Source organism: Lytechinus pictus, chromosome 3 (genome assembly GCF_037042905.1).
Source record: "Lytechinus pictus isolate F3 Inbred chromosome 3, Lp3.0, whole genome shotgun sequence".
Taxonomy (NCBI): Eukaryota; Metazoa; Echinodermata; class Echinoidea; order Temnopleuroida; family Toxopneustidae; genus Lytechinus; species Lytechinus pictus.
In genome coordinates this window covers 71,197,809-71,210,511 of record NC_087247.1, presented here as the reverse complement: position 1 = coordinate 71,210,511, position 12,703 = coordinate 71,197,809, and the positions used below count along the sequence as shown (strand labels likewise).

At 37.2% G+C, this 12,703-nt stretch overlaps 1 protein-coding gene across 1 annotated transcript; it reads left to right on the top strand.

Moving 5' to 3' along the window:
- The first annotated feature begins 3,312 nt into the window (after positions 1 to 3,312).
- LOC129255360 (zinc finger protein 862-like) lies at positions 3,313 to 7,683 on the top strand. The gene is made up of 3 exons (XM_054893721.2): positions 3,313 to 3,573; positions 5,629 to 6,188; positions 6,573 to 7,683. The coding sequence occupies exons 1-3, from the start codon at positions 3,313 to 3,315 to the stop codon at positions 7,681 to 7,683; spliced, it is 1,932 nt and encodes a 643-aa protein (XP_054749696.2).
- Positions 7,684 to 12,703: the final 5,020 nt, after the last annotated feature.

Sequence of the window (12,703 nt, the reverse complement as noted above, 5' to 3'; positions counted from 1 at the left end):
CGCATTAGGCATATGAAGGTGTAAAAATAAATAAAATCAAAAATATTTACGTGATTTTTATCTTAAAAGATGGATTTCCTAGGCAAATCCATCTTTGTTTACAAGTATCTCTTATATAGGTACAGTGATTTTCCGCGATCGCAGAAAACGGACGGAATTCACGGAAATTGCCTTTTGAAACGGAAGGAGGCATTTCAACGGAAAACATATTTTTCCTCAGAATACACAGAACAGCAACAGTAATAACTCCAAAATCTCAACAAAATACGAATATTAAATGGCCACAAAACCTCACAAAACACGATCTCACTTCACTACAAAGTATGACAATTCACACATCGTGACTGCTCTTGACTCCATCACTCTCGATCGTACAAAAGGGCCTCGCCCGCCCGGATCTTGGCCGCCAGCAGGGTCGGATGTATCGAAAACATTCACATGCAAACAACACGGTCGTGTGTTGCTGCCCTCTACGTTTGAAGATGAAACAGCACGATATTCCGGTCTTGAAATCCAAATTGGCGGATAGGCTAAAGTCGTTGACTGGTTGAAACGATGTCCAAAAACCCCCAAAATTATCGATAAAATTTAATTTAACAAAAAAATAATGCTAATAATGTGAAAGGTAAGGATGTATTTATGTCAAATGTGTTTGTCAAAATGTTTCGTGTACCCGCATAGATCCGATTAGAGCGGATTCTACAAAGCTCACGCCAGACGGCCGGCGCGGCCGGCTGGATAATAGTTTACTGTATGCTATAGCAGTAGGCCTACATACTGTCATGACTATGCACTCTTTGTGTGTAGATTAACAAAAAGGGCGCATGACGAATTGACTTGCAATTTGAACTGTAGAAAGTTGATAAATGCGTGCAAAATCGGGAGAAAAGTTGCACTACTTTGAAAATTATTGGTTGCCCGATTCGGGCCACCAAAACTTAACATTTTTCCAATAATGGTTGCCCGAGGTGAATTTCTGGTGGCCCTGGGCCACCGCTAATGTCGAGCCTTGGCTACACTATGCTCCACCTACCCGAACATCGAGACGGTGAACCAGTTCGGATATACCGAGTGACAAAGGTGGGATCAAATGGTGGTTTATTGTAAAAATTATAGAAAAAAAATATAACGAGAAAGAAAAATAGTAAGCCTGAGTCGAATCGATTTTAAAATCGGTGTTCGATCGATGTCATCGAGCGCCGGTGCAGATTTTGCAAAATCGGTGCATCGAAAAAAAAAAAAAAAATACGTCGGCCGGCCGATTAGTTTGGTTCACACAATCAATCAAAATCAAAATAACAGTAATGTCCAACTTGACTACTACTTACTTGATTTATATTGCCCCCAAAATGAAACCGATTGTGTAATTATGATGCCTATTCACCATTATTTGAAGTTTATTACGATCATAGTTCGAGTCTTACTCGTCTGCTCGTGCCGAGATAATTTATGCACGATGAATTCATGAATGGAAGTCGCCATCGATCGTGCATGCGCAGTACTGTGCTTTAATCAAACCAGAAAATGGCCGGAAAATTGGCGCGATCAACGTAAAATAAATCTTGCTTTCATGAACAATATTAATATCATGACCATAGAACACGATTTAATCGTAATAATTAACAATAATTCGCATATGATAATCACTAATATGAATTTAGAGCTTGATGTGAAACGTTTGTATTTCGTATCAATTTTCAATGACGGACACCACATGACGATCGACTTGAGTGAGTGCACTTGTCTAAAAATAATTATCACGTCACGATTGATTCTCGAACATTGTCAACATGCAGAAACTCTTTTCAAGATTGTAATATCACCATATAATAACATTTTACATGACAAAACAGAGAAAATTGCGTTTGATATTTTTTCCCATCAATTTGAAGCTAGTTTGTGCCCAACTTTGGGCTCTGATTTCATGAATGGAAAATATGTCATACGTCATCGAACGTGCATGCGCATTGTGCTTCTTTTCTCGGCGCTCGGAGACGTCGTCCAGAGATGGAATAAAAATAAAGATAATGCCAGTATAATACTATTAATTCTTCCACATGAAAATAACATACTTTGCTGACATCGTCATTATTTTTAGTATGGCCATAAAATCTTATTAAATCGTAATTATTTAACATCCAATAATAATTTATATGAACTTAGAGCTCGATCCGAGACATTCGTATTTATTTCGATTGCATGCTCTTGTGTCTGACTCTAAAATAAAGAATGGATTATCAGGATTAATTCTCGAACATCGTCATAACTCATATTCCACAATATTTCCTCACAATCGTTATATCAGCATTGAATACCAATTCAAATGACCATCCAGAGAAAATTACGTATTTATTCCCATCAATTTATTTGGAGCTCATTTTGAATCCAACTACCCCGCCAACTACACAATCTCAGGCAAGTTACAGCGCTCTCCGTTGGTCGAACTTGTTTGCTGGCGTTGGCAAGCACACCTGTCGTTTCGGGAGAGTGAGTGTACGGGGGGCTGGTGTGTGCGAGTCTGGACTGTGAGTGCTAGTTGACCGAAAATCATTCGGATCGACTCTGTGTGATTCATGTCTTTAATATTGTTTCATCTTTAACTTATATGTTGTCATCTGCAATTATCATTGTTGGAGATATTTTGGGAAGAATTCTGCACTGGTCCCCGGCCTTTTTTGTATTTTGTGATGATGGAAAATACAAGCGAAATTTGCTCCGTCATCTGCTTGTGCAACGCTCACCCGGCCAGCGCATACTGTCAGTGCGTGCAGCGCGTGCATAGCGCATCGACGCGACGGCCGGAGCAAAATGACTCGATTTCCCCGCCTTCAAAATTCGATGCATCGATGTTCGATCGAATTAAAGCTGTCGAACACCGGTTTTCAAAATAATCGATATGACTCATGCTTAAAAAATAACTTTATTTCTTACTTCTTAATAACAGCAGGGCCCGCTGGGAGAACAGTTTCGGAACTGAAGCGGCTTCCCTGGGTAAATATACCTGTATTATTATTATTATTATTATTACTCTTCACCCTTATTTCACTCCGTGTCCATCGTTGTCCATCCTCCGGTTATCCTCAAAATTCAGGGACTCGATTTTAAGGCGCGCGAGAGCGATCGCGCGCTACATGCGCGCCTTAATCCATTTTAGGTAGCGCGATTAATAGCGCGCCTCGCGATCGCTGAGCTGCGCGTGGCCGGCCGGTATATAGCTAGCTAGATGAGCGCTGCTGATTGATCCGTTGCTAGGCGCCAGATCTCGGGGTATGGAATGGACTTTGATTTGATTTGAAACTGAAAGAAAACAACATGAGTGCCAGTAAATCCAAGGCAAAAGTGACAATTAAGACTGTCAAGAGCTGGGGGTTCGGGGTGGGGTTTGAGACAGAAACAACGGGAGAGGGGATCACTTATGCCAGTAAAATCTGGTGCGAGACATGCAGGAGACAGGGGGCTAAAATCAAATGTGACCCTCGAATACGTGGAGCGGCCGAGAAGGCAGCGAGTGCTTACATCAACGGAACTACCTTCATAACAAAACACAATGTGAGCAGGCATTTTGGGGGAAAGGTAAGCTTAATATTGTCTCAATTTTCGTTATTTTTACGGTATTTTTGCACTAAGCCTACTACTAATATTACCATGATTTAAATATGGTTTTGAAGTTGATTCTAACTTAGACTTATTTTAATGGGTACGGTACCGGTATCTAGGCTACCGTACCCGGACCGTATTGAAGTCTATCCCGACTTGGTTGTGTCACGCGCGTACGGGGCCGGCCGGGGCGAAGCTCCATGGCATAGTTTCGTCCTCCGGCCGGAAGAGGGGAGCTTCGCCGGCCACTCGTCAGGCGCAAGCGAAAGAAGTTCCGTTGTTCGGAACAACAAATATGGCGGCCTACATCAAACGCGACCAGGGTGATAGAAACCGATGAATTCAAGCTAGAAAATAGAGAAATCCTACACACTTATCGTATATTCACCGGTAAACTTCACATCATGTGAAAGTTGCTCCAATACTTTTCAGCAATGGCAATGCGTGAGTCACCACCATGGCATTATTGGGAAGACCTCAGCTCGGGCTCTTTATTTTAGTTTAGTTTACTAAACTTTACCGAGCATCTTGGAAGCGTAGTAAGGCGAAGCCCAACTTCATACTCGTAGCATGGATCTTGTTTTATGTCCCAGATTTATGGATTTTATTTACTGCATCATCATAGATATGGAAAATACTTTACAGTTCATTCATTAAAATACTTATGAAATACTGGCCAGCGCCTCATCATAGGGCCATGGTGCTCATTTTTAATTTCTTACTTTTGTTAAGATTGTTAAAAAGAAGGGGGAAATGGGGGGGGGGGATTGTAATATGTATTTGACTTTGTGTCTTGTGACTGTAGTGTAGTGTAGGCATAGCATGTGCAAGAAATTTGTGTATTCCTAAGACTTTGAACTGATACATTCAAATACATGTTTTTGCATGTCATTTCAATGTCATGAGTGTATTCTGGCCTGTGCCTAGAGGGGGGCCATGCTGCCCAAATTTCATTTGCGTGTCATTTGAATGTCTTTCATTAATAATTCTAGCTTGTGCTTTATTAAAAGCCAAAATAAAGTGATTTTTTTTTTTGGAGATATTTTATTTCGGAAGTGGGCTGGCGTTAAAGAGAAATTCCAGTAGTTGCAGTAAACACTGATTTCATGAGAAAGTCTGTAAAACCAGGCTTAATTGTCAGTATATCATCGAGGATCTAGATCTGGTACAGTTACATAAACTGAACTTTGTGAAATCTTGAAATCTACGCTGAAAAATGTTCAGACTGAACTTCCCCAACACAGATAAGCGCACGTGGGACAGTGTATAATTATTGCTTTGAGCGTCGGGCCCGACGCTCTACCCGAATCCTTACTTATTTGCTGATTTCTCAGCAATTACACAATTTCTTCCAGAATCCTTTGGCACATGCGTTTTATTTATACAAACAGACACTTTGGTGGTCATTTCATTGGATTCTGTACGAATTCATTTTGATATCGTTACCAAAACTAGCATTTACCTTTAAGCAGGAAACTAAAAATCAGCTGTAAAGGGTAAGGGCTCTTCTCATGGTGTGATGGGGAAAAATCAGTGGTGTGACTGTAGTGTAGACATAGCATGTGCAAGAAATTTGTATATTCCTAAGACTTTGAACTGATACATTCAAATACATGTTTTTGCATGTCATTTCAATGTCATCAGTGTATTCTGGCCTGTGCCTAGAGGGGGGCCATGCTGCCCAAATTTCATTTGCGTGTCATTTGAATGTCTTTCATTAATAATTCTAGCTAAGCTTGTGCTTTATTAAAAGCCAAAATAAAAAAATGATTTTTTTTTTTTGTTGAGATATTTTATTTCGGAAGTGGGCTGGCGTTAAGCAGGAAACTAAAAATCAGCTGTAAAGGGTAAGGGCTCTTCTCATGGTGTGATGGGGAAAAATCATTGGTCCACTTCACATGATGAATAAATGTCTAATAATAAAATTAGATTAAAAAATTAATGAATAAAGGAATAAACAAATACCTACCTGTAACCTACATCTACCTATCTACATTATGAATTTTAATGTTTTCTTCTCTGTCTCTCCAGGTGCATGAAATAGCTGTAGAGTATGAAAAACTTCTTGGAGGATGTAGGGTAAAACCTCACTCTGGAAGTGCTGCTGCTTCTTCTGGTACTACCAGTGGTTCCCAACCAAGAATTGACTCAGCTTTACATCGTGAAGCAACAGAGGGATACCGTAAACTCTTAAAAACTGCGTATGAACTTGCAAGAGGTGGCCTTCCACTTTCCCATTTCAAAACTTTGGTAAAGATTCAGAAGGAGAATGGGGTTAGATTACTTCAAGGGACTGACAGTAGTGACGCATGCAAAGAATTTGTTTCAGAGATAGCTGAAGCCATCAGAGAAACGGTCGCTGTTCTTCTGTGCAACTCCACAGCGTTTAGTGTGCTAACAGATGGGTCTCAGCCAAAGAAAACAGGGTCTGAAAAAGAGCTGGTTATGGTTAGGTTTGAGAAAGGTGGTATCCCCTGCTACTATGTGATTGGACTGCAAGATATAGACGAGTATGGCAACCCAAGTGCAGCCAATCTGAAGAAATCAATTGACTCAGCATTCAAAGACACATTAAAGCTTGAGAAGGAACGGTGAGTCAGAGTGTGAATGATTTTAAATATTACCTGATCGATAAGACAGTGACTTATTTCCAGCATTACACTTTTTCATGCTAAGTATAAATAAATTGAATTATTCATGATTATTCAGCAAAAAAGTAAAGTCAAATAGATGCATGATCTTTTTTTTTTCTTAGTTGATCCCACCTCAGTTATGTTATCTGCCTGTTCTATTTTGTCCGAATGGTTAAATCCAAAAGTAATTATTATAGGCCCATATTTTAAATTTTCAGTTTTCATTAATGATGAGATATCGAAAATGTCAAAGAAAGAGTTTTACATGCCTTACATGTAGTATCAATAATACCCATTGCTATGATATTAATGTTTGTTTATGGTACTGTGCATTCAATACAGGTACATCAATGTGATGGTGGGAGCAACGAGCGATGGTGCCTCGGTGAATACAGGCTTGTACAATGGGCTTCTGACGCAATTCAAGAAAGAAAGGACATGGTTGGTAACTGTGCACTGTGTGAGCCATCGTGTGGAGCTTGCATTGAAGGACTCATTAATGAAATCAAAGGAATTTAAAGATGTGCAGGACTTCATGATTGGTATCTACTACTCAATGAAGAAATCTGGAGAACTAAAACGGCAACTGAAGGACTTTGGTAAAATCCATGATGTCAGTGTATATACCTTCCCCAAAGTCCATGGGACAAGATTTGTTGGGCATCAAAGAGCAGGGGTTGAGGCTCTATTGAATAATTGGGTCCCACTTGCAGAAACTTTAGAGAGTGTTTGTGCTAGCCGTAAACATAACAATTGTGCCAAATTGTTAGGGTACTTGAAGAAACTGAAAAGCTATAATTTCTTGTGTTCTGTTTGTCTCTATAAGGGTTTCTTAGATGCCATAACACCCTTGTCACAGAGATTTCAGAAGGGAGATCTTTTTCAGTTTGAGATCCAGAATTATGTTGACCAAGCCAAGAGTCACATTACTGATCTGATGGATGACGACTATGATCACACTAATCCAATTGATTGTTATGCAGGATCTCTGTTAAGGTTTGACAATGACAGTAACTCAGTGGTGGCAAAACTCCCCGAACTTGGACACACAAAGAGAAAACCAGAAAACAGAGAGTACAGGGAGATTAAGTTGAGTTTAACTGGTTGTACTGGTCATAGTACATTGAGGCATATGAATAAATTGAGGTCTGCCACAGTACCTAGAGTTAATGATGCTCTGTGTTCTAGGTTTGATTTAAATGAGCCAAATTGTGAAATCCTAAAGGATATGAAATGGATAGATCCTGCTAATTGGGTTGCTGATGTAGATGTAGATTCAGAAGTCAACTCTATGATGAATCTTTACAGGCATTTTCAATCCACACTTGACTTTGCAAACTTTGATTCTGACCAAAAGAAACTAAAACGAGAGTGGCGTGATTTGAGAATGACTGTAAAGAATTTCTATGTTGGTGTAGAAGGGAAACAAATGTGGCAGAATTTCCTAACATAGTGAAACTGGTACAAGTATTGTATGCACTAGGGCCCAGCAATGCATTTGTAGAGAGTGCATTCAGTACTCTGAATGGGATGTTAAATGACAGAAGATTGAATTTGAAGCATCAAACTATGGAAAACTTGTTCCTAATCAAAGCAAATGCCCCCAATTTGGATAAATCAGACATCATTGAAAAGGCTTTAACAAATCATATGTCTAAAAGGCGCAAATTGCAGATCGAAGGTGATGTTACTGCTAGTGTGGTAGGGAAGAAACATACAGTTGCTGATCTTACTAGTGGCAATGCTCAGTGTCATGTTTCTGATGATAGTAGTAGTGATAATTCAGATTCTGATAGTGTGTTTCTAGATGATGAATCGTATGAAAGCCCAGGTAATTTCTATGAGTACACAGATTCAGAATCTGGTGATGATAATGAGACAATCACATTAGCTGATGGGAATACAGAAATGGAGAATGATCAGGATAAAGGAGCAAGAGTCAGAGAAAGTGGTATAGAAAATGTAATGGGGAGTGATGATCACTGTCTGAGGTGAAGGTTCTGTGAACAGTGCCAATGAAATTGATGAGCATGATGAAAGTGTTAGACGCAATAGTCAGAATGATGAGAGTGAATGGGACAGTGATGAGCATTGTCAACAGCAAGATTTTGAAGGTATGGACATTGATGATTCAAGTGATGGTCTAGATAAAGGTAATGTTGATGGTGAAATGGGCGAGGAATTGTCAGCAGCAGAAGACTGATTAAACTCTTTGGTGCTCTAAAGTGTCCAAATATATGGTTTTCAACTTTTAAACTGTAAACAGATGATAAGAATTGATGATTTAACATCAGTTTAAGTATTCACACATTTATAATGCTGTAAATATATCATAATTGTTAATAGCATTGTAAGCAGATTTGTATTCACACTTCTGAAAAAGGGGTATGACTATGTTAACCCATGGAGGTTCAGTACATGTATCTCCTTTCAGACTCAATTTTGCAGTAACTATCTCTTTATCCAAAATCATGCTACTGTACCTGCAGCACTTTCACTTGAAACATGATCAGAAAGTTAATGTAAAAATTTCTATTCCATTTCTAAAGCAATTTATTTGGCCATTTCTGAATAAAAGCTGTTTCACTAAGGCTCATCATTACACTCTATACATTTGCAATAAACAGAAAAAATGTATACATTGTATATTATTTTACAATTCAAATTGGCATTATGATATTTTCAACTACTAGTTATAAACAGTTTTTCAAATTATGCAAGAGGGCAGTTTCAATTTGAGGAGTAAAGGAAGATTGATTTAGACCATAATTTTTTATGAAAGTTGTGTACCTCTATGGGTAGGATTTTTTTTATTGATGTTGTAAAGTACTAAGTACTAGATTGATCAAACAGCAATTTTACCTGTTAAACATTATGATGTAATAGAATACAAATGTACAGATACAGTATGGCATTGAGATGTGGAAAATAAGAGACTTGTAATTTTGTTTAACCTGTAAAGATTTGAATAGAATTGTATCATTGAAAAAATACTTATGAGTGAGTTGTGATCCATGTATTGTAATAGTAGATCAACAGCAAACGTTGTGTGACTAAATAATGTCTCCTTACTTTTTTAATATTAGAATTTATTTGCCCATGCAAAATACATAACCTACCTTTTCAAAAAATCAGGAGATACATGTACTTTGTCAAAATTTGGAAAGGGAATGTTTTCCATAGGCTTGAGTTAGTTTGTTTCATTGCAAGATTCTGCTTTACTCCAATTTTCAGTGTGTTGTTACATAAGATTAAGTCTAATAAACTTTAACATGACCATGGGACTATTTTAACCCAGAATTTGTGAGGAAAAGGGTTAATTAGAAAACAAACAACATGAGTGTTTGACATTTCATAACTACATTGTATAAGATGTACCAATTGTACTTGTGCAACTTCAAAGTCTTTGAAGTGATATTAAAATTTCATTTGAGAATGATGTAAGAGATCTATTCCTATTTTAACACATGATTTATTTCTAGAAGAAAAAGGTAAAACTAAACTGTAATGACAGGTCACTCACTGTCACAGTTTAATTCAGGAAATAATATACTGTGAAAAAGGAAGCCAGAGTGTTTCTAGTACATGTAATTGGACTTTTTTTTTTGGGGGGGGGAGGGGGACATAATAGGCAAAATACAGCAATGCAGAAAAAATCAGAAATGAAGCAAAAGCATACACATTTCTATTGTTTGTTCAACATTTTATTTCCATACTAGAGTGACATCACTTAAACTGGTAACTGAATGTAAAACTAGAGTGTCAGTGACTTAACTTTTAGCCAAAGTCAAAACCTCACTAAAAAGGATTTTATAACACACAATTTAATTACAATACATTGTAAATCAATTATATTTCAAGAATTACAATAAAAAGTTCAATGAGGTACAGCATAAACAGGGCTCGACACTAGCGCCGGTCCGACGGTCCCAGACCGGTAAAAATCACTGTCGGGCCGGTAGATTTTCAGAAATAGCAAGATTTACTGGTCCGACAAGACCAGTAAGAAAATATCATTGTCGGGCCGGTAATTTTTCCAAAAATAGCAAGATTTATGGGTCCGACATAAACAGTAATAAAAACCATTGTTGGGCCAGTAACTTTTCCAGAAATAGTTAAATTCACTAGTCCAACATAAACATAAAAAATATTCCATGACTCAAATTGCAAACCATTTTCCTCCCGTTAAATTTGGTCATTCACACACAGAATACACACAGAATGAATCGCATGCAATTTTTACTAGGGTAACATACAGTGTACATATGGCTAGCCAGCCACACAGCCCACATGGTGAATTTTCTACTGGCTGCACGAACGAAGCTTGGCGAAGCTTGGCAAACCTCTGGCAGAAATCTCTCACAGAACGGTCAAAATTCACATTTCACACTAATGAAAAGCTCTTATAATGTCCATATTTCCAAAAAATTGGGGTAACTGTCATTTGTAAGCAGTAAAAGGAGAAATTTTCACTTCTGTTTTAGTTCAAAGAGATCGGGTTTCGAGTGATATCGTCTGAATACATGATAGCCCCACATATGCATTTGTGTGTGTGTTGATACACTTGGTTTCTTTCGTAGCTATATCTTAATTGAGCCAAAAAGAAACTGATAATTTATTTATGATAGTTTTAGCTTTCTTCCTCTGTTTTCTTTCTATCTTTCTTTCCTTCTTTCTTTTCAATCTTTCTTTGTTTCTTCCCTCTCTTCTTTAATTTTTTTTGTTACTGTCTTTCTTTTTAATTATTCTTTGTCTTTCGTTCTTTCATTCTTTCTGTCCTTTTAACATTTTTCTCTATTTCTTTTTCTCTTTCTTTTTTGATTTCTTTCTTTCTTTTATTCTTGAGTCCATCCATCCTATATTTATCTCTTCTTTCTTTCTTCCTTTCCTTCTTTTTACCCTTTCTTTCCTTCATTCTTTGTTTCTTTCTTCATTCCATCCATCCTTTCTTTACCATTTCTTGTTTTTTATTTCTTCCTTCTTTCAGCCCTTTCTCTCTTTCTTTCATTCATTCCTTCCTTTCTGTTCTTTCTTTTTTCCCTTCATTCCATCTATCCTTTTACCTTTTTTTTTTTTTTTTTACTGCTTGCTTCCTTTCCTTTCTTCTTTCGTTCTTTTTTTCCCTCATTCCTTCCTTTCTTTGTCTTTCGGTCTTTCTTTTTTTTCTTACTTTCATCTATTTTACATTTTCTTTCTTTTTTCTATTGCTTGCTTGCTTCCTTCCTTCTTTCCTTCTATCTATCATTTTACCTTTCTTTATTTCTTCCTTCTTTCAATACTTTCTTTTTTCCTTCTTTCCATCTCTCCTTTTACCCTTTCTTTCTTTTTTTATTGCTTCTTTCCTTCTTTCTGTCTTTTGTTCTTTCTTTCTATATTGCTTGCTTCATTTCTTTCCTTCTTTCTTTCTTTCCTTCATTCCTTTATTTCTTCTTTTTCTTTTGTTCTTTCTTTCTTATTTTTGTTCTTTCTTTCCTTCCTTCCTTTCCCTCTTCAGTTCTTTCTTTTTTTCCTTCCTTCACATTTATCCTTTCTTTACCCTTTTTCTTCCTTTCTTTCTTTCTTTCTTTCTATCTTTTTTCCTTCTTTCCATCTTTCCTTATACCCTTTCTTTCTTATTTTATTGCTTCTTTCCTTTTTTCATTACTTTCTGTCTTTTGTTTTTTCTTTCTTTCCTTTTTTTCTTTTGTTCTTTCTTTCTTTCTTTCTTTTTTCCTTCCTTCACATCTATCCTTTCTTTACCTTTTATTTGTTCTTCCTTCCTTTCTTTTATTATTTCTTCCTTTGTTTCTTTTTGTCTTGCTTTCTTTTTGTCTTTCATTCCTTCATTTTTTTTTTTGGGGGGGGTAACAAGAAAGGACAGCAAAATAAACTCACGCCTTTTTTAAATGTTTTCTTTATTTTGGGGACCAGTAGATTTTAGGTTCGGACCAGTAAAAAATGGAAAAACTGGGTATCTACTGGTCCGACATGAATAGGTTGGACCAGTAGAAAAAAAGGGTTAGTGTGGAGCCCTGGCATAAATATTGCATATTTAATTGTTTCCTTCCTTTGGTTGTTGATTGTAACTTAGTACATATATTTCCTCCATCCGTTTTGTTAATTGGACAAAAAGCTCCCCTTGTATGTTTAAGAAGAGCTTTTTGCAGTGCTCCTCTACTGCTCTCCTTAAAAGTTCTAGGAGAGCTTTTTATTGCTCCCCTCATAATTATAAAACTGAGTCCCTGAAAATTGGTGATTTTGGGCCAGTATCTATTTCCTCACACGTAATTATTCACAGCCGATTTCAAAACATCGCATGCGAAGGTCGCTGGTCAAACAGCATGAATATAATTTATATTATATTGGATGGCTCAGAAAATACCAGAAATATTCCAAGACGCAAAAGTTTGGGAAAATATTCTACGAATCAGTGGAATATTTTCGCAAAGTTCCAAACTCTTGCGTCTTGGAATATTTCTGGTATTTTCTAAGCC